General features: G+C 41.1%; 1 protein-coding gene across 3 annotated transcripts in view; it reads left to right on the plus strand.

Annotated features, from left to right (window-relative positions):
• Positions 1 to 26,010, plus strand: part of SPTLC1 (serine palmitoyltransferase long chain base subunit 1) — a 52,682-nt gene that overhangs the window by 11,407 nt on the left and 15,265 nt on the right. The window contains exons 4-9 of one of the 3 annotated variants that reach the window (XM_077817416.1): positions 2,816 to 2,909; positions 5,367 to 5,439; positions 16,431 to 16,563; positions 20,437 to 20,566; positions 23,759 to 23,848; positions 24,555 to 24,662. In XM_077817416.1, the coding sequence (XP_077673542.1) occupies positions 2,816 to 2,909; positions 5,367 to 5,439; positions 16,431 to 16,563; positions 20,437 to 20,566; positions 23,759 to 23,848; positions 24,555 to 24,662 (628 nt within the window). The remainder of the gene's footprint in view (positions 1 to 2,815; positions 2,910 to 5,366; positions 5,440 to 16,430; positions 16,564 to 20,436; positions 20,567 to 23,758; positions 23,849 to 24,554; positions 24,663 to 26,010) is intronic. The other 2 variants (XM_077817417.1, XM_077817418.1) reach the window with 2 other exon arrangements.

Consider the following 26,010-nt stretch of genomic DNA (forward strand, 5'->3'; position numbering starts at 1 on the left):
ATATTGAATTCTCATTCAGCAAATATGCACCTTAATGTTTAAGGGAAAAATAATGAAATGTTGGAAACGTAAATGCTAAAAATGAAGTGTATTCCTGAAACAACAAAATCCCCAAAAAACTTTCTAAACATTAGTACTTGTTCTATGCTAACTTTAATAAAACGTTATTACTTGTTTTCTTATAACTTTTGATATATCTTTGTGTTTTATGTTGAAGATGAAATTCAGTGTTTGCCTCTGTCTGCAACTCCCGATATCAGTGAAAGCCCCAAGCACAGATTTGGAGTCTTAGGACCCCCAAAAGACATCATGGAATCTACATGTGTATTGATTGGATAAACATCACTTGGAATTCTTTGAGTGGCCCACATTCTTAGTTTATATAAAAACAATGTCTGATTATAACTAGTGGTCCCATAGGTGATACTGTAGGAACTGCGGAGCATAAAAAAACACTAATGCTTTAAGGCTGCTCCACATTCCCATGCTTCTTTGTGAAGTTTTCATCTTGTAGCACCTGCTATAACTGAGGTTGCAAAGTTGTTTACAGAATTCAGTATCTTGTTTCCATATGCTTATAGCTTTCCAATTGCAATTTGGACTGAAGTTTTCCATGTTTGGTCTTTGCCCAAGGATAATGCTTCTTTAGAAGCTTGAACAAAATCTTATCAATCTGAAATATGAGAGTGGAATCTGACCATACCTTCCTTAAGTAGGGCTACAGTTTTGAGACTGTCCATGGCAAGCTCTCAGTGAACACTGTGTGTCTTTACTGGGCCTAAGGGGTTGGGGAGTGATGGGGAATTATTTTAATTACCAAAGTTAATAGCGTTTAAAAAATTGCATCTGGGAATGTACTGATCATTGCAATAAGCAGCCCTGAACTTGCAAAAACGTATGTACATGAGAACTTCTTTGACCTCAACGGGACTACTAACCTGTCTGGTTACTTGTGGGCATGTTTAAATGGCCAGGACCTTAGAGATGCATTTCAGAAGGACATACAGCGAGTTAATTGAACACTTTTCAAAACTGTTTTGCTGATTTTTCTCATTAGTTTGATCTTCGGAATTAACAAGTTTGAAGGAAACTGAATCCATGTTTTTTCAAAGTTATGAACCCTTGTGTGCAGTAAGCTGAAACATTTCTTACAATTTGTAGTGAATTCAAATTTAGCCTCTTTCTGTTTGTGGTTTGTTCAACTTAAAACTTTCTCCAAACTTAACTCATTCAAAATGTATTAAAAATTGTTTGGTGAACTAGGGTCAGAAAACAGTTTTGAAGCAATTGTCCGAGGAAGTTTGATATTTGAGCGGTCTTGGTCGGTTTTGATTGTGTATATATAGGTCACATAATATTGTTTATTCCCTGCTTAGACAAGCTTGGAGAAATGGTTTTTGTATTCAATCATTACGTTAGTACTTTACTTCCTGTTACTTTGTTATTAAACAAAACTTTAATGTTGAGTTAGTAGTGTCTTTAGCATTTATAATCACTGTTAGAAAGTATAAAACACCGAGGTCTGATTAATCTGTAGGTTAGACATTAGGGGTTTCTGGCCTGATGCCTAAATTTAGGAAAAGCAAGTCAAACTGAGTTAGCTAGTGCTAATGCAAACTCTTAAATAATCAGATTTTTTCATTGCTTCAGTAAAGGTGTCTGGTAAAATGCTTGCAGTGTAAAAGATTTCATTATTCTCCTGGTACAGGCTGCTCGTTCTAGATTATGCTGAACATTTTGCTCTGGTCACATTTTTGTCTGCACTATTTTTTGTCGTCATTGCTTGATTTTTATTTCCAAATCCTGGTTCTTTGGCTGGCTGGCTGACTCCTAGCAAAAACAGTTCCTGGAATTACTTTAACTTCTATGAATTAAACAGAATGAAATCTAGCATGTCAGATTTCCCAAGCATTCTAAAGCATCTTGTGTTCAGTGTCTGCACAAACTTGGTGCCTTTTTATTTTTATAACTTTTTTCCATACGTGTTTGCAAGGGTGATCTTGCTTTATGATGAAACTATTGTTTTTTAGTTAACTCTTGTTAGCGAAGTGGGAGGGAACTTTTAAATCCCACTTTTATCTTTTGTTTATATATAGCATCTCTTATTCCAAAGGATCCCAAATGCATTTTGCAAATTATACAAAGGAGAAGTTTTAACCATTACTTAAATATATCACCTTTGTGACATGAACCAGCAATTATTTAAACAAGCAGCAATCCTAAACAGTTCAGAACAGAACTTCGGAGAATACTCCATTTAGTTTAAGAGATGGGATTTTAGGTAGGCAGAATATAATTTTCAAACTGGAATTTGACAAGATGCTGTGGTTAATATATCTGTTTGTATTGTATTTAGGCTATGTCTACATAGAATGCTTACACCACCTCAGCTGTACCGATGCAAGATCTTGTGTGGCCACTCTATGGCAACAGGAGAGAGCTCTCCCATCGACATGATTAAACCACCCCCAACAAGCGGCGGTAGCTATGTCGGTGGGAGAAGCTCTCCTGCTGACATAGCACTGTACACACTACCACTTGTGTCGCTCGAGGTTGTGAACCTCCCTCTCTTCTCTTCTCTCCCCCCCTGCCCCCCGAGCAACATAAGGTTTTGCCGACATAAGTGGTAGTGTAGACATGGCATTAGGTTCAGAGTAAAATTAAGACTTTGAAAACATGGCAGAATGGGGGGGAAAAATCATGTTTTAATTAATCTTACTATGTTTTTAAAAAAAAAAATCCGTGTACTGGTTGACCATTATGAAATGGACAAATATTTAACTTTAACTATAGCACTGTTTTTATATTTTTGTAGCCCCCCAAGTCATAAAATTATAGTGAACGGCAAGGAATGTATAAATTTTGCATCCTTTAACTTTCTTGGACTTCTGGATAACGAAAGAGTAAAGGTGAGTGGGTTATATGATTGCACAGTTATATACAAAGGGATTTTTAAAAATGTGCTATTGCATTTTATCTTGAGTTTGGGGATGACTTCAAAATATGACTCTCTCAAACACTTAGCATAGTAGTAGTCTTCATCCACATCACATCCTAAGCCTAGTTCTGCTGATGCCTTACCATGTGACCTTGAGCAGGTCACTTCACCTCTGCTTACATTTCTTTATTTGTAAAGAAAAGATCTTTACATACCTACCTCATAGGAATTACCAAAATTAAAAACATTTAGCATTTATATTTAGACATGTTCAAAGCCATATGCAAATATTAAATAAGTATTCTTGGGTGAGGGGTTTTTCCACTTGAGTGCAGTCTGGTAACAACATGAAATAAATGGATAGCAATAACTTGTGTTATGCCTCAGTTATTTCCAGTGTATACTGGAAGTGTGAAAGTGCTAGGAATTTAAATGGCAAAACTGTAATCAACATTTAAATATGGCAGTATATGCATCATTGTAGTTTGTATATTATAAATAAGATACTGTTTGGTCACAGATTCCATGACTTTAACAGATGTCTGTGACTTCTGGGGCTTCAGTCTCAGGTGGTGGGGCTCAGGCTTCAGCCCTGGGTGGCCAGGCTCAGGCTTCAGCCCTGCAGTGACCATACACTGATTTTGTCCGTTTTTACCATGACTGTTCCGTGAATTTTACCTAATTTTGCTGTGACAAAATTTTATCCATAATTGTGTTCAATTCTGAGGCATTTATAGGTTTGAAAAGGACAATTCCCTATATGTAAGTTCTTCCAAAGTTGGGTAGATAATCAATTTTTTCCCCTTCCTTGATTATCCTTGCTTTTATATGGGCTAGCAATTTTAGCACAACCAAACAGAATTCTTTGGGAAATAAACAGCCTCATCTACCCTGTCATTCTTTCAGATTAGAAAAAGTGACAGAGTTTAAATTTTGTAACCAAAAATAAAGACTACAGAGAGAATTGTTTAAAAACACTTCAGGAAGTATCTTCTAGAAAAACTTAGTGAAAAACTTTGAGATTCTAAATGGCATCTGATAGAGGAGTTTATGGACTTCTTTCTTTGTGGCATAGTGCTTGCTACTCTCAGTACGCTCACTGGCTTCAGTGAGACTAATCATGGTACAATAGTACGCATTGTGCCAAATATTGAGGTGTTAACAGGATCATGCCCATGCTTTGCAGGAAAGGGGGCGATGCGCTTAAACTTTGATCTTTTCATGGCCCTGAGTATTCCATTCAAACTGCTTTCTGTATAAGAAGACAAAGTCAAATCAGTTTTTATAACTTGTTCAGGTTGTATTCAGAACTATATATAATCTTGTTGCAAGAGCTGAATAATTTTTTCAATTAATGTTTAATCTAATATTCCTTTTCTTATTGTAAAGGAGGTAATCTGATAGAAGTGACTTCCTCCTTCTCCTCAGGTGTTGAAGAGGCACTCTCCCCAACTGATATTGATAAAAACAGAGAAGATTATAACTAGTTTATAGCTGTGTATAGTGCAGTCATTGATGGATGGTGTCGGCTTGAAAACTTTATTTTGAGAGGTTTCAGAGTAGCAGCCGTGTTAGTCTGTATTCACAAAAAGAAAAGGAGTACTTGTGGCACCTTAGCGACTAACCAATTTATTTGAGCATAAGCTTTTGTAAGCTCAAATAAATTGGTTAGTCTCTAGGGTGCCACAAGTACTCCTTTTCTTCATTTTGAGAGAGAGTTTAGCTAGTTTTCTTCATGCTCCTGAAGTTTTAAGGAATATAGTTTACTTATGTGAAATACCAAAGTAGATAGGGTGACATTTACTATATAGGTTGTCATCAAAATGAAAGTTCTTAAATTAGTAGGTGACTGTTACGTTATTATTAAATTAAACATCTCAAGGCAACTGTTGTCTCAGTGAGATTTGCAGTGGTGTGTAACTCCATAAGGTGCTTTTGAAAATCTTTCCTTAGTTTCTTTGTGTGAAGGAAATAAAGGACAAAGTAAATAATACACTTCTGAGGTGGTGGTAGAATATAATCTTTGCCTTTTTGTGAAATATAAATTTGTCCTTCAGCTAGAACAGTACTACTGAAATGGCTGATATTTCAGTAGGTATGGAATCGTATATAGTTGCTTGATTTTAAAGTTAACTTATTGGTACCTACTAGGTACTTTTTTCCTCAGTGTACCATCGGTGTAATATTGTTATACAGTAAACTAAGCCTAAATACCTGATTAAAATAGTAAAGTCTCATTGGCAAATGAGTTTACAAAATTAGTTGTTGTACAACATTTTAATTGCATTTGGTTCTATGGCTGTATAACTTATATGGAACAAGAAAAACAATGTTGACAATTATGTAAAATTGACAATGTGAATTGTGCAGAATATATTATTGTAGAAATAAGCTAAATGTTGTTTCTCATGTAATGTTTTCACTAAAGAATGCAGCCCAGGCATCTTTGAGGAAGTACGGAGTTGGTACTTGTGGACCTAGAGGGTTTTACGGCACTTTTGGTAAGTATAACTTTGCTTTCTATTACTAACATGCTTTTAATTCATCTTATTTTAAAGATTTTCATATTGAGGTATTGGGTATTTCCAAAATAGGTACTCTGTACGCTGTCTGTTTCTCAATGCAGGGAATGGCTGGCACACAACAGACTTTTTGGTATGATTGCTAATGATCTGTGATGCTTATCATTGTTAAAATTAAATTAAATTAAACAAGTGTTTAAACAAAAGGCGCTTCTCACGTAGTCCATCTAACAGATCCTTTAGCCAAGTCATAATGCTGAATTTGACGTATTGAGTTTAGGGCACCATAGAGAGAATGTGGATAAACTAGAGTCCAAATAAGTACAATTAAATGATGATGGGTTTGAGTCTAAAAGAGGGAATATGCACAATCCAGTCAAGACTGAGAAATATTTAAGTGTTTTTAAAAGATGTAATAAAGTAGCTATTTTCATTACTACTAGCTACCCAACTGTCTTCTAATACATAAGGTCAGTAACAGCCAGGATATATAGAAATTACTTGTCAAGTAAATTGTTACTATACTTTTTTTCTCTTTAGACGCTTCCTTATGTTTCAAAATTTCACTTGTTTATAATGCTGTGGAATTTGCCATACTGGGAAACGTGTTTAAAATGGTTGAAGTAGAAATGCACTTTAAACTCCTTCATTAAATGCTAAATAGACCACAAGAGGGCAGTCTGACTTCTGTATATTTTAAAATTCTAATGATGAAACTTGTCTTATTTGTATAATACTGTATTCAGAATGAAATATCCTCTACAAGAAACATTAAGACTTTTTGTGGTGGGAAGAGTTCTAGTTGTGACAAATTTCAATGTGTAGGTTGTTTTTTTGGTTTTTTTTTTTGGTTTTTTTATTTATAATCAGCTTAGTTGTGAAACTAGCTTCTCTAATATTTCATTACAGAATTATGGCATTTATTATTCCTTTGCTGTCTCCACTCAGACGTAAAGGGCAGGATAGTTACAGGCTTAAAATGTTGTCTTGTCTTGTGAGCTTTCATGTCACTCCCTGGGAGTCATGGATTCTTTTGTTAACAGAGATGGTTGTAGAGAGCTCCCTTGGCATCAACCATATGTTTGATTTCTCCAGAAGGCTGGTTTAGATATTTCATTTAGTCAGGTCAGCCCTATTGAGTGGTCAGGCAATCACTTTGTGTTTAAATTTGATAAATATTTCATATTTGCTAGAGCAAGATTGTTGCATTGCAGCCTTTGAGACTTAATCCTGCAGACTTTGTTCATTAATGTCACAACATATCTGATCTGCCTCTCCAACCAAGGCGATAGCCATCTAATAATAGTTACTAGTGAGCATTTATGGATGCTTTTGATTCCTTGACTTCCTCACCATATATTGGCAGCCCTGTGTCCAGGAGTCACTAGTTCAGTGGTAATTTCTGGGACTTCAAAAAACTTGCTCAAAGGCTTTAGAGGAGATATCTTGTATGTGGAATTTGTGCCGATATGCAGGCGAGCTATGATTGAGTCTAAGGGTGTGTCTACGCTACGAAATTAGGTCGAATTTATAGAAGTCAGTTTTTTAGAAATCCTTTTATATAGTGGATTGTGTGTATCCCCACACAAAATGCTCTAAGAGCATTAACTCAACGGAATGCTTCCACAGTACCAAGGCTAGCATCGACTTCCGGAGCGTTGCACTGTGGGTAGCTATCCCACAGTTCCCGCAGTCTCTGCCACCCATTGGAATTCTGGGTTGAGGTCCTAATGCCTAGTGGGGCAAAAACATTGTCGTGCGTGGTTCTGGGTACATGTCAGGCCCTCCCTCACTCCCTCCATGAAAGCAACGGCAGACAATCATTTTGCGCCTTTTTTCCTGGGTTACCTGTGCAGACGCCATACCATGGCAAGCCTGGACCCCGCTCAGCTCACTGTCACTGTACGTCTCCTGGGTGCTGGCAGACACGGTACTGCATTGCTACACAGCAGTAGCTCATTGCCTTGTGGCAGCAGACGGTGCAATAGGCCTGATAACCGTCGTCATCATGTCCTAGGTGCTCTTGGCCGCCTCGGTAAGATCGGTCAGGAGCGCCTGGGCAGACGTGGGCCCAGGGACTGAAATAGGAGTGACTCGACCAGGTCATTCTCTTTAGTCCCGCCGGCAGTCGTATTGCACCGTCTTCTGCCGAGCAGCCAGGAGATGAGGATGGCTGGCAGTCCTACTGCACCGTCTGCTGCCAGCCAAAGATGTAAAAGATAGATGGAATGTTTCAAAACAAGAAATAGACCAGATTTGTTTTGTATTCATTTGCTCCCCTCTCCCTCCTTCCGTGAAATCAACGGCCAACAATCGTTTCGGTGAGGTTTATCAGGGGCACCTTGAAAAGTTTAATGGAGAGTCAGTCCTGCCTGGAATACAGGCGGGAGGGATAGCTCAGTAGGTTGAGCATGGGCCTGCTAAACCCAAGGTTTTGAGTTCAATCCTTGAGGGGGCCATTCTGTGTGACAGTTGTTTTTGTTTCTCCTTGATGTAAAGCCACCCCCTTTGTTGATTTTAATTCCCTGTAAGCCATGTTGTCAGTTGCCCCTCTCTTCGTCAGAGCAATGGCAGACAATCGTTCCGCGCCTTTTTTCCATGCAGATGCCATACCACAGCAAGCATGGAGCCCACTCAGATTACTTTGGCAATTAGGAGCACATTAAACCCACGTGCTTTATCCAGCAGTATATGCAGCACTAGAACCTGCCAAAGCGAAACCGGGCTAGTAAGCGATATCAGCGTGGTGACGAGAGTGATGAGGACATGGACACAGACTTCTCTCAAAGCACGGGCCCTGGCAATGTGGGCATCATGGTGCTGTAATGGGGCAGGTTCATGCTGTGGAACGCCAATTCTGGGCCCAGGAAACAAGCACAGACTGGAGGGACCGCACAGTGTTGCAGGTCTGGGATGATTCCCAGTGGCTGCAAAACTTTCGCCTTCGTAAGGGCACTTTCATGGACCTTTGTGACTTGCTTTCCCCTGCCCTGAAGCGCATGAATACCAAGATGAGAGCAGCCCTCACAGTTGAGAAGCGAGTGGCAATAGCCCTGTCAAGGTTCCTTCCCCACTCTGAACTCTAGGGTACAGATGTGGGGACCTGCATGAAAACCTCCTAAGCTTACTTTTACCAGCTTAGGTTAAACCTTCCCCAAGGTACAAACTATTTTACCCTTGGACTTCCACTGCCACCACCAAACTTTATCTGGGTTCCTGAAAAAACGTAGTTTGGAAAGTCTTTCCCCCCAAAATCCTCCCAACCCTTGCACCCCACTTCCTGGGGAAGGTTTGGTAAAAATCCTCACCAATTTGCATAGGTGACCACAGACCCAAACCCTTGGATCTGAGAACAATGAAAAAGCATTCAGTTTCCTTACAAGAAGACTTTAACAGAAATAAAAAAAAAATCACCTCTGTAAAATCAGGATGGTGAATACCTTACAGGGTAATTAGATTCAAAACCTAGAGAATCCCTCTAGGGAAAACCTTAAGTTACAAAAAAGACACACAGACAGGAATATTCATTCTATTCACAGCTATTTTCTCAGCCATTTAAAGAAATCATAATCTAACACATACCTAGCTAGATTACTTACTAAGTTCTAAGACTCCATTCCTGTTCTGTCCCCGGCAAAAGCATTATACAGACAGACACAGACCCTTTGTTTTTCTCCCTCCTCCCAGCTTTTGAAAGTATCTTGTCTCCTCATTGGTCGTTTTGGTCAGGTGCCAGCGAGGTTACCTTTAGCTTCTTAACCCTTTACAGGTAAGAGGATTTTTCCTCTGGCCAGGAGGGATTTTAAAGGGGTTTACCCTTCCCTTTATATTTATGATAAGCCCTGTGGAAGCTTACAACGCCGGACAGCTACCGGTCAGTCGGGAATCAATTTGGAGTTGGCAAATCTACTGTGGGGGCTGCTGTGATGCAAGTAGCCAACGCAATCAAAGGTCTGCTGATACCAAGGGTAGTGACCCTGGGAAATGTGGAGGTCATTGCTGTGCAGGTCATTGTGCAGGTCATTGCTGCAATGGGATTCCCTAACTGTGGTGGGGCCATAGACGGAACCCATATCCCTATCTTGGCACCGGAGCACCAAGCCGCCGAGTACATAAACCGCAAGGGGTACTTTTCAATAATGCTGCAAGCACTGGTGAATCACAAGGGACGTTTCACCAACATCCACGTGGGATGGCCGGGAAAGGTACATGACGCTTGCATCTTCAGGAACTCTGGTCTGTTTCAAAAGCTGCAGGAAGGGACTTTATTCCCAGACCAGAAAATAACTGTTGGGGATGTTGAAATGCCTATATGTATCCTTGGGGACCCAGCCTACCCCTTAATGCCATGGCTCATAAAGCCGTACACAGGCAGCCTGGACAGTAGTCAGGAGCTGTTCAACTACAGGCTGAGCAAGTGCAGAAAGGTAGTAGAATGTGCATTTGGACGTTTAAAAGCGCACTGGCGCTGTTTACTGACTCTCTTAGACCTCAGCGAGACCAATATTCCCACTGTTATTGCTGCTTGCTGTGCACGCCACAATATCTGTGAGAGTAAGGGGGAGACATTTATGGCGGGGTGGGAGGTTGAGGCAAATCGCCTGGCCGCTGGTTACGCGCAGCCAGACACCAGGGCGGTTAGAAGAGCACAGGAGGGCACAGTGCGCATCAGAGAAGCTTTGAAAACCAGTTTCATGACTGGCCAGGCTACGGTGTGAAAGTTCTGTTTGTTTCTCCTTGATGACCCCCCCCCCCCCCCCCCGGTTCACTCTACTTCCCTGTAAGCTAACCACCCTCCCATCCCCCCTTCGATCACCGCTTGCAGAGGCAATAGTCGTTGCTTCACGTTCATGCATTCTTTATTAATTTGATAACTGCCAAAGTAGCCCGGGAGGGGTAGTGGAGGAGGAAAGCACCGAGTGGGGTGGTGGAGGAGGGAAGGACAAGGCCACACAGCATTTTAAAACTTATTGAATGCCAGCCTTCTGTTGCTTGGGCAATCCTCTGGGGTGGAGTGGCCGGATGCCCCCCCCCCACTACGTTCTTGGGCATCTGGGTGAGAAGGCTACAGAACTTGGGGAGGAGGGCGACTTGTTACACAGGGGCTGTAGCGGCAGTCTGTGCTCCAGCTGCCTTTCCTGCAGCTCAGCCATACACTGGAGCATATTAGTTTGATCCTCCAGCAGCCTCAGCGTTGAATCCTGCCTCCTGTCATCACGCTGCCGCCACCTTTTATCTTCAGCCCGCCACTTACTCTCTGCAGCCCACCACCTCTCCTCGCGTTCATTTTGTGCTTTCCTGCACTCTGACATTGTCTGCCTCCACGTATTTTCCTGTGCTCTGTCAGTGTGGGAAGACAGCATGAGCTCAGAGAACATTTCGTCGCAAGTGCTTTTTTTTTTTTTTCCTTCTAATCTTCGCTAGCCTCTGGGAAGGAGAAGGTCCTGTGATCCTTGAAACACATGCAGCTGGTGGAGGAAACAAAAAGGGACAGTGGTATTTAAAAAGACACATTTTATAGAACAATGGGTACACTCTTTCACGGTGAACCTTGCTGTTAACATTGCATACATAGCACATGTGCTTTCATTACAAGGTCGCATTTTGCCTCTACCCACCACTTGGGCTAACCCCTCCCACCACCGCGTGGCTAACAGCTGGGAACATTTCTGTTCAGCCACAGGCAAACAGCCCAGCAGGGAAAGGCACCTCTGAATGTCCCTTAAGAAAAGCACCCTATTTCAACCAGGTGACCAAGAATGATATCACTCTCCTGAGGATAAAACAGAGAGATAAAGAATGGATGTTGTTTGAACGCCAGCAAACATACGCTGCAATGCTTTGTTTTGCAATGATTCCTGACTACTTGCTACTGGCCTGGCGTGGTAAAGTATCCTACCATGGTGGACAGAATAAGGATGCCCTCCCCAGAAACCTTTTGCAAAGGCTTTGGGAGTACATCCAGGAGAGCTTTATGGAGATGTCCCTGGAGGATTTCCACTCCATCCCCAGACATGTTAACAGACTTTTCCAGTAGCTGTACTGGCCGCGAATGCCAGGGCAAATTAATCATTAAACACACTTGCTTTTAAACCATGTATACTAGTTAAAAAGGTACACTCACCAGAGGTCCATTCTCCACCTGGCGGGTCCAGGAGACAGCCTTGAGTGGGTTCAGGGGGGTACTGGCTCCAGGTCCATGGTGAGAAACAGTCCTGGCTGTCTAGAAAACTGGTTTCTCCGCTTGCTTGCTGTGAGCTATCTACAACCTCATCATCATCATCTTCCTCGTCCCCAAAACTTGCTTCCATGTTGCCTCCCTCTCCATTGACGGAGTCCAAGCACACTGTTAGAGTAGTGGTGACTGAACCCCCTAAAATGACATGCAGCTCATCATAGAAGCGGCATGTTTGGGGCTCTGACCCGGAGCTGCCATTTGCCTCTCTGGTTTTCTGGTAGGCTTGCCTCAGCTCCTTAAGTTTCACGCGGCACTGCTTCAGGTCCCTGTTATGGCCTCTGTCCTTCATGCCCTGGGAGATTTTGACAAAAGTTTTGGCATTTTGAAACCGGGAATGGAGTTCTGATAGCACGGATTCCTCTCCCCATACAGCAATTGGATCCCGTACCTCCCGTTTGGTCCATGCTGGAGCTCTTTTGCGATACTGGGACTCCATCATGGTCACCTCTGCTGATGAGCTGTGCGCTCACCTGCAGCTTGCCACACTGGCCAAACAGGAAATGAGATTCAAAAGTTCACAGGCCTTTTCCTGTCTACCTGGCCAGTGCATCTGAGTTGAAAGTGCTGTCCAGAGCAGTCACAATGGAGCACTCTGGGATAGCTCCTGAAGGCCAATACTGTCGAATTGCATCCACACTACCCCAAATTCGACCTGGCAAGGCCGATTTCAGCACTAATCCCCTTGTCAGGGGTGGAGTAAAGAAATCGATTTTAAGTGCCGTTTAAGTCGAAAAAAGGTCTTCGTCGTGTAGACGGGTGCAGGGTTAAATCGATTTAACGCTGCTAAATTTGATCTCAACTCCTAGTGTAGACCAGGGCTAATGTTCTTTGCATTGTTTATGGCTGAGGCCAGACTAACTCTTGGTTAGTTAAGTGACTCTCACCTTCTTAGTAATTTCTTCAAATGGATTGTGGAGACAAGTTGGGGTGTTTTGTGAATGAGAGGCTCCAGGCTGGTGTCTCTAGTCTTCTTCAATATGAGAATCATGGGCTTCTAACTGGTGGCTGTATATTTTTGCATTTGATTTGGTCACTGTCTGTGATCTTCTGGGTTCTTTGGGGATCTGACTGTCCTGGTTTCTCAAGGAAAGTGGTATATATCTGTGATGTCCCTTCACTATTAATGCTTGTGCGTGATATACCTTCACATTATCACCCAATCTCAGACCTAGGCAAGGAGATTGAGAAGTCAGCGACTGTTCAATTTCAGCTTCATCTGTTCAGTCAACTTTCTGGCTAGGTCCCAGACTAGGTTCCTGGCTTTCTCTGGACTTGAGCTTTTCAGGATCATGAATAGAGTCCTGCTGGTCTTACTTTTTGTGTTAAGCCGTATTCTGTTTGTATTACATAAAATTCATTCTCTTTTTTGGTGCTGTGTATACTTTGGGTGTGCTACAGATTTCTCACTCATTGCAGTAGTCTCACTACCCACCTCTAGCAGACCTGAGTGTTCGGACTCTTACATATTGGCAACACTTTTGTAACTTATCATGATTGTCAAGTATTAAGTTTTAAATGAGAAACTGATTATGTTCACTTCCTGGTTGCTGCAAATAACAATGTTTTCTGTATATAGAGCCCCTTCACTGTGTGTGTGGTGTTTGTATCTATCAATTAAAGCTTAGTAAATCTATAGATGTAGTCTTCTCTCCCTATTTCCCCAGATAGCTGCCTGATGTTCTGAGCTTTCATATAAAGTATTTTTATTGAAAGGCATAAGTCATCCACATACGCCTCTCTAGAAAGCTTTCTTTTTTTTCCCCTCTAGACCAGGGGTTTTCAACCTTTCTCTTTCTGAGGCCCCCACCGACATGCTATAAAAACTCCACAGCCCACATGTGCCACAACAACTGTTTTTCTGCATATAAAAGCCAGGACCAGCATTAGGGTATAGCAAGCAGAGCAACAGCCCAGGGCCCCATGCCACAGGGGCCCCCACAAGATTAAGTTGCATATGCTTTGTATTGTGGGGAACTTTCCTGGCTTCTGCACAACCCCAGTGAGGTGGGCTAGTGAAAGGATCTGAGTCCTTGCTTCCACTTCCTTTACCCAGAGGTCTCCCTGCCCTTGAGGACTTCCCTTCCACTCTTCTGTCTGGAAGAGTCCTCGTAACCCTAACAAGGCTGGGCCCAGGATTCCTGGGGGGCTCGACCCCCAACCCTGCTGCGGTCACCTAGGCGGGGCAAGGGTGTCCCCACTCCAGGGTACTGTCTCTGCACTGGGCACTTCCCTGACCCACTGATATTACATACAATCTAAAGCAAATGCAAGTTATTTAATCAACAATTAATTTAAAAAAAATAAGGAAAAATGGGAAAGATTAAAGGAAAACACATCACCCAGCTCTGTGGCAGGGAACGTCACAAACAGTATCTCTGGCATGTCAGGGCAGTTCACAGTCTGTTTCTTGCAGGTCCCAGGCCTTCTTCTCAGGCTCTGGCTGTGCTGCAGGGATGCTGTGGATTGGACACTTGCTCTGGTGGTGGTCACACACCTCCGGGCTTTGGGTGGTTGGACCCTTCTTCCCAGCGTCAGCCCCCCATCAGGTTAAGATCCCCTTCCCAGTCTGGCCTGCAAGGACCCTTGGCTGGGGGTGTATTTCTGTGCTGGGCCCTTTGCCCAGGGTTCCTCCTTGGCTGGCCCCAGTTGCTCACCACACCTGGCTCCAGCCCTAGCTCCACCCTTCCTCAGCACTGATTCTGCTGCTCTTCCTCCAGCCTCCTGGACTGCTTCTCTGGCTCTGTGGCTGCAACTCTGCTCCCAGCACAGGATCTGCTCACTCTGGGCTGTATCTCTGGCCCCGCTGGCTGGCACAGCTCAGCTTGGGCCCCTGCTCTCTGTTTGACCCCGCCAATTCCAGCTCACACGGAGGATGGGACCCACCCTGGCCTCCTGACTTCCTGATTAGCCTGTCAGTCAGACTGACCAGGAGCATTGGCCTCTCCTCATCGTTCCTGGAGACTGTTAGTCTCAGGGTCCTGATTTTCCATAGACTCTTCCCCTTTCTTTTGATACTGGGAGCTAGCCAACCAAAACACCCCTACTGAGCCTTAGTAAGGGGACAACAGTCCCCTTACATTAGGGAGGTACTCCAGCTGTCTCCATTTGGAAGATGTTGATCAGTGTAGGTTCTAAGTGCCAGAAATAACTTTTTTTTGACAAAGGGTTTGTGGTTAAAAATTGAATTTTAGACTAAAAGCCGGTTATTTGCACCAGTGATACTCTAGGCAAATTGAGGTGTGGTAGACCAAGGCTTCCAGTTTCTAAAGTATTGAAAGGACTGGATAAAATGGCTCCAGATCACGTGGATGAGGGTTATAGTGGGAAGACCTATTATATGCAAAGAGTAATATGTACATATACTTAGAATCATAGAATATCAGGGTTGGAAGGGACCTCAGGAGGTCATCTAGTCCAACCCGCTGCTCAAAGCAGGACCGATCCCCAATTAAATCATCCCAGTCAGGGCTTTGTCAAGCCTGACCTTAAAAACTTCAAAGGAAGGAGATTCCACCACCTCCCTAGGTAATGCATTCCAGTGTTTCACCACCCTTCTAGTGAAAGTTTTTCCTAATATCTAACCTAAATCTCCCCCACTGCAACTTGAGACCATTACTCCTTGTTCTGTTATCTGCTTCCACTGAGAACAGTCTACATCCATCCTCTTTGGAACCCCCTTTCAGGTAGTTGAAAGCAGCTATCAAATCCCCCCTCATTCTTCTCTTCTGAAGACTAACATCCCCAGTTCCCTCAGCCTCTCCTCATAAGTCATGTGTTCCAGTCCCCTAATCATTTTTGTTGCCCTCCGCTGGACTCTTCCCAATTTTTCCACATCCTTCTTGTAGTGTGGGGCCCAAAACTGGACACAGTACTCCAGATGAGGCCTCTAGTAGAATACACTTCTGGGGAATGGTATATATTTGTGGTTCACATGATGTGGAGATCATGGGTCAAATCCAGGATCTTGCTGCAATTCCTGTTTGGTTTTTTTCTTTTTTCTTTTTTTTCTTAAATCTGAAAACCTGCATCTTTAACGTTGATACCATAACAGACACATCAGTCTTGGGGCAGTAGAATATTTGTAGACTACTGAATGGTCTACCTTTTTTCACTTTTTCTCTGTTCATGTAAAAACAAAGCAATAAGGCGTAAGCTTCAGTGCAGTGTTGGGCAAGTATATTGGGTTGTGTTGATTTTTCTGAGTTAGGATGGACAGAAGTTCAGCCAGCCAGGATTAAGTTAATTGCTGGAAATTGCGTTGCTTATTACTGTCTGCACTGCAGTAGCAGCTAGGAACCCCAGTCATGGACCAGGGCCTCATTGCGCTAGGCGCTGTACAAACAGAACAAAAAGGCAGTCCGTGCCCCATGGTGTTTACAGTCTAAGTGTAAGGAAATTCTCATTGCTATTCTGAGTACACAAGCATATTAGCTCTACAAATATGTAACACTTAAAAATATTTCAGTATATGGTTTGACAACTATTAGAACTTCTGATGCTTGAATTTGACAAACACCACTCAATGCCCATCAGGGATGGATTCATCAGCTTTGGTGTTTTGTGATTCATTTACTGTGACACTGTTACTAGAGGTAAACAATTGCACTCTTCCTTAGCAAATTTCTGTTTCAATACATGGCTGTGTTACATTTCTGAGTACAAACTGTTAAGCCATTCTGCGACAAAAGCAGAACAATTTAACTGTCTAAGAATTTTATTTTTTTTTCCTCAGATGTACACTTGGAATTGGAAGATCGACTAGCAAAATTTATGAGGACAGAGGAATCTATTATATACTCATATGGATTTGCCACAATTGCCAGTGCTATTCCAGCATATTCAAAGCGAGGGGACATAGTGTTTGTGTAAGTAACACTTATCTTGCAGAGATCCCAGAGTAAAATTTCTGTTGGGGGAGGGGGGGGTTGCGGGAGGGGGGAATATTACTCAGATCTTGAAGAACTCGTTGATTGTGTGTGTTCAAAAGTCTCTGGTATTCTGTAGCCAGATAACTGCATCTCCACATAGAGCATCTCCACATAGATTTGTACATTTAATGTTCAATTGTTCCTGAGAAGCGTACAGTGCAGTTTAGAAGGAGGGATGCAAAGATGGCTATTTGGGCTGGCTGTGTATTAAGCAATTCCCCTGGCTTAAATTAGAACATTTTGAAACTCACTTTAAGTGGCATCACCTACTGGTGATCTCAGTGGGTCATGGTGGGGAAGTTGTAAACCAACTCTGTGCCACTAGACGGTCTTGTGCCCCACAGGGATGATCCTAAATATGGCATAGCCAACTGCAGGAGAGCCACTTCTTGTCAGCTGCACACTGCAAAGCAGCCTGAACAGAGAGGAGAATCTGGAACATATTTCTAAAGTTGAATGTCTACAATGAATAGAAGCTGTCATGAAATGGTTTAAGCTTGATCAGTAGGTTGAAAGTCAGACAGGATTAAAATGAAAAAGTTTAAATGTCCTAAGAATAAAAGGAAAACTTTAATAAAACCACTTTGTAGAGCAATTTAACCTTGTTTGTATAACAATATTTAACATGTAAACTGATCAGTGGGCCTAAAACTCCTATCTCTTCTGATTTGTTCTTCAGACCAAATTTGCTAGCTTTCAGTTGTTGCTGTTACCCAAGAAAATCAGACTTTGGCAATGATTGCCACCTAAAGAGGGAACACATGTCCCCATGTATGCAAGGAATAGCAAGGTTGCAGTGGTTAATTTTCCTCTATTAGCCATTGTGCAGTGTCGTTGGCAACTCATTTGAGATGGGCAGGTTTTTCTGTCTTGCCTGCAGGGCACTGATGCCTTCATAACTGTTAGAAGGGTCAGGGGAGAGAGAGGCCAGCCCAGATTGACAAATTAAGTCTGACAACACTCATGCCAGTCTAAATCCTGAATTGTCTATGGAAGGTGAGAACTCAGGTACATGCTTTCTCAGATAGTGGGGCTATAGGTCACTTTATACTTAGATATTCAGATGCTCTGTCATGCCAAAAATTATCATAAGACTAATATTATCTTTGAAAGAACTAATACTGTGACAGAGCAAGAATTTTAATCATAAGCAAGATTGAATGGAGCAGCTTGAAGGCAAGCTTCTGTGAGGTACTGAACTCATTCCGAAGAGACTTGAATATTAAATAAAAATAAAATAACTTTCAGAAATATTTCTACTGCCTTCTGGTTTCCCTGTGACATTTCAAGCTACACTTACCTATATTGCATTATGGCAATGACTTACTTTCCCTCTTTACCAAAAAAAAAAAAAAAAAAAGGGGGTTGTACCACAAACTACACTTCTGATAGAAACTTACGAAATTATTTGCAGATCACCATTGTGGCATGTGATGTTTTACAGAGAAATAGGATGATGAGTACATTACCTCAAGGAATTTGCAATCTTTATCTTCTAAAACAAAATCAGCTTGCTTCAATTTTAACTTTGAACATCTAGTTCTACTCTAAAAATCGATTGACACTTTTACAAAGTAACCAGTTCCATGCCTAATTGCCTATCTTAATTTCTACCTAAAACATACTCAGCTTTAGAAAAAAACCCATTTACTAGGTAAACTATTTTAAAACAGTGCTTTAGACTCGGGTATGCTTTTTAAACATTGCTTTGAAGCAGTGATGCCTGATGCATAATGGTTTGCACACAGTGCTTAAAGGAAAAAAATCTGTAGATGGTCTAGAAAACCTAAATCTTTAAACCTGGTACATTGCAAAAAATTTGAAACTTTAGTTATAGAGCTAACTGCATCTGATAAGAAGTCAGGACCCAAATGTACTATCTTTGTGATTCTAGCATGCTTAAAAATGCATTAAGTTGATGTGTAGAGAGTCTAAGCTTATAAGTGATAACATTTGTTCTTGTTATGGGCAAAAATAACTAGTTTATAGAAATCTTTGGAAGTTATTGTATTAAATACTGCTGACAACTTATGGTTACTTTCAAATTACCTCACTCACACTGTCAATTAAAATGAGTTGATGACAATCTGACAAGCAGTTATTGCAATAGTATGGAGAGCAGTTGACAAAATTTGGTATCAAATGTCTAAAATAACAAAACACTTCAAAGTTAATGAAGAAAAAGTGCTTACTAGCTGAATGCTTTCTTTGGGAGTTAGTAAATCTTGCCTTTCCTATCATGCAAAATGTTTCTGCAACCACAAAGCTACAATAGAAAGGTTCTGCTGGATAAACAGAAAAGCTTCAGACCTAACCTCTTTCCTCCAAAGAAATGTATCCCACTTTGTGATGAGAAAATAGGCTGTAGTTAACTTAGATTGTATTCTGCGAGAACAAAAACCCATGCAATAAGTAGCAGTAGACTCATGGTTAAGGCTGCATTCCCTAACTTGTTTCTCTTGACTTTTTAATAAAAGCTGCAGTTTGTGTATTCACATTTTAAATTAAAGCAAATTAAAATGCACTGCATTGAGTGACCAGAATATTTTAAGCTTGATATGCTGAATTCATGCATATTTATTCTTTTTGCAGTAAGGCTATAATCTATACTTACTGTGGTGTATAAAGTATGGGCACCATATGTGTAGCTGCACGCTGCAGTGAGTCAGGCTGCATCCCTGTTTGTCACTGCAGCATGTAGCTACGTGCGGCAGAGCTGCCAAAGCCTTTCACTGTAGCCAGGAAAGGCTTTGGCAAGGAAGAGGCACTGCTTAGGCATGTAGAGAGCCTGTGTAGGAAATATGACCTAAGGCTTCAGGAATGTAGGGCACCCTACTTGCCTAAGATGTGTCTCACTATCTACATTGCTGTTTGTACCCATGCTACCTGGGAATGTGGTGTCTGTACCTTGCACGCTGCCTTAAGTATAAATGTGCCCTAAGAGTCTCTGCTTCAGTAGCACACAGTATTTATCACTGACAAAAAAGGGGTATTCATAGCATCATGTTATGAATTTGATGTTTGAAAACTTAAATGACTATTGTTCAGTATATGCAGAAGGAGGGATTTCCAACTTCAAAAGGAATTCCGGGTATATCCAATTAAGAAATTACCAAAAAGCATAACTTAGTTGGGGAAGAATTACATATTCATCTTTAAGTCTGAAGAAATGGCTTACCAGGCCTGGAAAACTGGGACAAATGCTCCCCATAGGGTGAAATAAAAGAGGAAGAATGAGTATGAGTACTCTTAAGACTGGTAAGAGAGGTCAGGCACATCCTCAGACTTGAACCAATGGATAATTCTAGGAGTATAATACCCCTATTGATGGAATGTTGGTCTTGGGAATTATGCCAGCCTTAACTGCCACAATGAAAAATAGGTAACTACAGAATAAGCCGGATAGTCATCCTAGATGCAGAGACAGTAAAATGGCTTCTCAATGGAAATAGTTAATTACATATATTTGTTGTGATTTCATATGAACAGTTCAGTATAATTTGGAAACCAGAAAATACTTTAGTATGATTTCTGTGCACTGATCCTTGCTTTAGAGAGAAACTAGTTGTGAAATGTACATTTTAGAAAGTGTAAAGATGTCTCCACATAGCCGCAGAGGATAACAGGTGTTAGAAACCAATTTTAAATTATTTAAAGTTGTGTGTAATAAAACATAGATTTTATTTATACACATAAGTATACAAGGCAGTTTAAAAGTAAAGCAGGCCTAAAAACATAATTGACCTATGCTGTTGTTTAAAAGTGATTAACAAACCAAGTGCAAAATGAAAGAGTATTCTCTGTTTATAGAGATGAAGCTGCCTGCTTTGCTATTCAGAAAGGATTACAGGCATCTCGAAGTAACGTTAAGTTATTTAAACATAATGATATGGCTGACCTTGAGCGACTTCTGAAAGAACAAGAGATTGAAGATCAAAAGGTAAAATTTCTTTGTAGTCTTTTGCCCTTCTTAAGTAGGTTGTATATTTGAATAGATCCAGTACTCGTAGTCTATTTGTTTTATATAAATCCCTGCTGAATGCTTAATTTTGCTTATATAGTTAAAATGGATTTGGCTGCTGTGTTCGCTTACCATAATTGTATTAAGAGTAGGTGACGGAGGTGGTCACTAAGGGCTTGTGATTTAAATGCAGTTTTTTGTACCTATACACTTTTATTTTGAAATCTGTGTAACTGCCCCATCCTAGGGGTGACACTGATTAACTATCAGTTTCCAAACCACTATAAGTAAATCCGTACCAAAACTGTTAGAACAGACCTAACTTTATAAATAAATAATTATAGGCCAGAACTATAGAAGAGGTGAGATGGTTTTCCTCATGTATTCTTCACATGCTTCCTCTTTATAAAAACTATCATTAGAGTCAAATATGATGATGAAATACTTCCATTCAAGCAGTAACTTGGGAGGATATTAAACAGCAGCTGCGAAAGCTAGACCTCTTTAAATCAGCAGGTCCAGTTAACTTTCATCTGAGAGTTTTAAAAGAACTGGCCAAAGGGCTCTTTAGACTGTTGATGTTGGGTTTTATTTTTTATTTATTTATTTTTTTAATAAGTCTTGGAATACTGATGAAATTCTAGAAGACTGGAAGAAGGTTAATGTTGTGCCAATATTAAAGGGTAAACAGGATGACTTGGGTAATTATAGGCCAGTCAGTGTGACATTAATCCTGAAGAATTAAAGGCGAGTAATATAATTAATTACTGATCAATATGGGTTTATGAAAAAATGTCTTACCTTTTTTGGGGTTATATGTTTAGTTAATAGAGGAAATAGTTCTATTCTAACACTTCTGTAAAGCATTTGACTTGGGCTGCATGACATTTTGATTAAGAAACTAGAACCATGCAAAATTAACATGGCACACACACTTAATTTAAAAATGGCTGATTAGGTCTCAGCAGGTAACTGTAAATGGGAGATCATTGAGTAGGTGTGTCAGGTCCCACAAGGATCAGTTCTTGGCCCTGTGCTATGTAACGTTTTTATCAATAATCTGGAAGAAAATATAGCTTTGAGTGATAGTTTGCGGATGATACCTAGATTGGGGGAGTAGTAAATAATGAAGAGGATAGGTCATTGATACAGAGGCAACATGGATCACTTGGTGTAAGCTGGACCAAAGCAAACAGTGTGTTTCAATACAGCCAAATATAACATCCTACATCTAGGGGAAAAAAAATGCAGGCTATGCTTACCGGATGAGGGACTCTATCCTGAGAAGCAGTGACGCTGAAAAGACTTGAGGGTCCTTGTGGATAATCAGCTGAACGTTAGTTTCCAATGTGATGCTGTAGCCAAAAGGGCGAATGCAATCCTTGGATGTATAAACAGGGGAACTGTGAGTAGGAGTAAAGAGGATAGATAGCGTATGCTTTTGGCACTGGTGTGACCACTGCTGGAATACTGTCTGGTTCTGATGTACACACTTCCAGAAGGATGTTGGTAAATTGGAAAGGATTCAGAAAAGGGCCAGGAAAATGATTAAAGAATTGGAAAACATGCCTTATAGGCAAGACTCAAGGAGTTTGATCTGTTTAGCTTATCAAAGAGAAATGTAAGGGGTAACTTGATGGGTCTATAAGTACAGTAAAACCTTTTTTTAATCTGGCATGTTGGGGAAATGGGGGGTCCCGGTAAGTGAAAAATGCCAGTTAACTAAGAGGGAGGGAGGGAGTTTGGGTGCAGGGCACAGTCTCTGGAAGGGGGTGTGGGGCTAGGGGTTGGGTCACAGGAGGGGGTGCAGGGCATGGGCTCTGGGAGGGAGTTTGCATGCGGGAGGGTGCTCTGGGCAGGGGGTTGGGGCACGGGAGGAGATGTAGGGTGCCAGATCCAGGGGGCGCTTTCCTCAGGCGGCCCCCTGCAAGCAGCGACCTGTCCCTGCAGCTCCTAGGCGGAGGCACAGCAGGCAGCTCTGAATGCTGCCCCTGCCGTAAGCGCTGGCTCCGCAAATCCCATTGGCTGGGAACCACGGCCAAAGGGAGCTGCAGGGGCGGCGCCTGTAAGCAGAGGCAGCATGCAGAGCTGTCCGCCGCGCGTCTGCCTAGGAGCAGCTGGGACGTGTTGCCACTTGTGGGGACTTACCCGAAGTAAGTGTCCCTCCCGTGCCCCAACACCCAGAAACCCCTCCTGATCCCCCTCCTGCACTCCGAACACGGAGCTGGGGAACCACACAGACCCCGGTAGCGAGCCTGCTGGCCCTGCACCAACCAAACTATAAACCAGACTTTCTATGAAGATTAGGAATGCCGGTTTATAGATCTTTTCAGTTGGTACAGGGCCAGATAACACAGCTTTTACTGTACCTACATAGGGAACAACACTTTGATAAGAGGGCTCTTCAACCTAATAGGTAAAGGTATACAAATCCAGTCTTGATGTAAGGTGCATATTAACTGTGAGGATATATCTACCATTAGAGCAATTTACTGAGCATTGTGAGAGATTCTTCCATCATTGGAAATTTGTAAATCAAGAATTGATGTCTTTCTAAAAGAGAGAGTTCAAACAGGAACTAATTCAGGGAAGTCCTAGGGCCTTTGTTACTCAGGAGGTCAGACTAGATGATCACAGTGGTTCCTTCTGGCCTCATAATCTATAAGAATGTATTTGAGGTATGTTATAAAAGGGCCCTTGTAACAGGATTCTGTTGAGTTGAAACTGACTGCAGTGACCTTATGCTGAAAAGCCCTACAAGTCTTTAAACTGCACTGTTTCCACTTATCTTTTCATGACAAAGAGGAAGTACACCCTGAACACTGTTCACAGCTAAAGGAGCATTTCTGCTCTCTGTGGTAGAGACCTGGTCTCAAAATATACAGTCCTGAATTTTTTTCCCTTAGTGTAAGTATGCAGTTTAGCTGAATCGGTGGTATTCAGTCCCTGATTTGTTACACAGAGGCACAGAATCTTAAATACAGCAACTTTAAAAATAATAAAGCCAAATAGCCAACTGTAAGACACTTAATATGGTTATAAGAGCTGAAATACTAACGTCCAACTAGGGATATAAAAGTTTTTTTCAAAACAAATAGTTATCTTAATAGAAGTTTGTATTTTTTGTTGTTGAACAATTCATATGTACTGAAACATACGTTTTCTCTGAAGAATCCTCGTAAGGCCTGTGTAACTCGAAGGTTTATTCTGGTGGAAGGGCTATATATGAATACTGGAGATATTTGTCCTCTTCCAGAATTGGTAAGTGGTTTCAGTTTTGTTTGTTTAAGCTGTGGTATGTTATATACACACATTATTAATAAAATATTAATATTGCATGTTTGAGCCTTAAGAGTAAGTGTTAGCTACAAAGTGGATTGTTGGAATTGACATTTTTGAGGTATTCATAATCAGGTTTGGAATTTTGCAGTTCTGTAATGTACATATCCTATAGCAATGATCCGTTTTTACAGAGTATATACCTGTATGATAGGTTTAGACTAAAATCACATTTTTGTTTTAGTTTAAAAATTGAGGTTGGTCTCTTAAATAATGAAAACAGTACGCTTGTCTCCAGGGAGTACAACCTTCTCTATTAAATATAGATTTTGTGTACAACACTGTTCCTGATGATGGAGAGAGTGCTGTGCATATTTTAGGTAATATTTTAAAGTATTTTATAGCCTGTTTCTTAAAAAGAAAATCCAAGTTAGGTCTCCTAAATGACTATGGGCATTTTAGATTTCCTATACTTCTTTTAAGTGTTAAACAGTGGTATTGGTGTGTAGGACTCTAAAACGCACACAGTGGCTGAGTATTCTGGTAGGATTAACCGTTTCACGTTTCACTTGATAGGATCTTTCATGTGATTTTCAATCTTTTGTACATGTATCTTGTACTTATTTCTTTGCAAATTATGTCAGTAATATCAGACTGTCTTGTATCATTTGTACTATTAAATTTGCAGATAAAATTGAAATATAAATATAAAGTGAGGATTTTTTTGGAGGAAAGTCTTTCCTTTGGAGTCCTCGGAGAATATGGACGAGGTGTTACAGAACACTTTGGAATAAATGTAAGTGCCAGGCTCTTTTTTCTTCCATTCGGACTATTTTGTGTTGGCAAGAAGGTTGTAGCCTAGAACAAGTTCTGATACTGGTTTTCTTGTATATTTTTGGCAATGACAGTACTACAGATTTTAAGTGTTCATCTGTGTATGGTAGGAATTTTAAGTCAATCTGTCTATCCAATTACTATGCTGATCTTTTTGTTTAATAGAAGATACAACCACTTAATTTTTTAGTTTAAATAGCAGCATTGGAGGTAGGTGGAGTTGGCACTGTTCCCCTTTAAAAGACCCCTTTTATCATCTGCCATTAACATTCACTTTGGATTTGAATTTTGCACAGAGTTCTCTGAAGAGTGAACTACTTTTAGGAAAAGTCTTAATAAAAACTATCTCTTGTTAGAATAAAAAATATCTCTTGTTAGAATGGAGGGGACTAGTGAATGTGATATGCTATTTTTGTCTTATGAGGACATTGTACTTGGGGTTGTAGGTGGAATACATTTGGCACTGGGGAGTCTTTAGTCTAATACTCTGCTCATACACGTGTGGCAACAGACTCATCAGTTTACATAGTAATGTGAGCCTGCATGTGTGATAGTAGAGATGAGTTTTAATTTTAAATGCAGTAGAATATTTTTACTCTTAAACAAAATGTTAAGTGGGAAAGAAATGCTGTTTAAAAATAATCAATCCTGCTTACATGAAAGAATGTTTTTAAAGTGCATGAATATTAAATATCACCATGCTACAGATGGGCACAACTTATTGTAACTTCTCCAAAGACATTTGTATCATACTTTGTTTAGGTACCAATATCTCTGTTTTAGCCTGTACTCGGGCATGGCACACTTCAGAACACCAAGACATGGACTTGAAAGAGGGTATCTTAAAGCTAAAGTGGAAGGTACTGTGGAGGTATCTCCACAGTTAAGGTTGCATTCCGCTTTTCACTGAAAGCATAATTAACTTCTCTCTATTTGACAGCTCACTGAATTTAGTCTCTAAAAATACTTGCCATTTTTTCAAGATAAATTAAGTCCATTCAGTTTATAAATTGGGCCCAGGCATTTTTTTCACTGCCCGCACCTACACCACCACAAACTCAAAATTTTACATTTAACAGAAAAATATTCTGGTAGGGAAGGTCACAAGTCCCTCTCTTTGTACTTTGCCCCCATTCCTGACTCTCCTTCAGTGGGGCACAGGGTGGTTGGCATATGAAGTCAGACTTTCTATAGGTAGGTTCTAGCCATAGCCCTGCTCATTGTGCTCGTAAATTCAGTGGGTTCCCTATGCTTGGGAACACTGGTTTGGCATGACCTGTATAGTGAGGCCACCAGGGGCCCGTCTCGTC

This window comes from Eretmochelys imbricata, chromosome 5 (assembly GCF_965152235.1).
Source record: "Eretmochelys imbricata isolate rEreImb1 chromosome 5, rEreImb1.hap1, whole genome shotgun sequence".
NCBI classification, from domain to species: domain Eukaryota; kingdom Metazoa; phylum Chordata; order Testudines; family Cheloniidae; genus Eretmochelys; species Eretmochelys imbricata.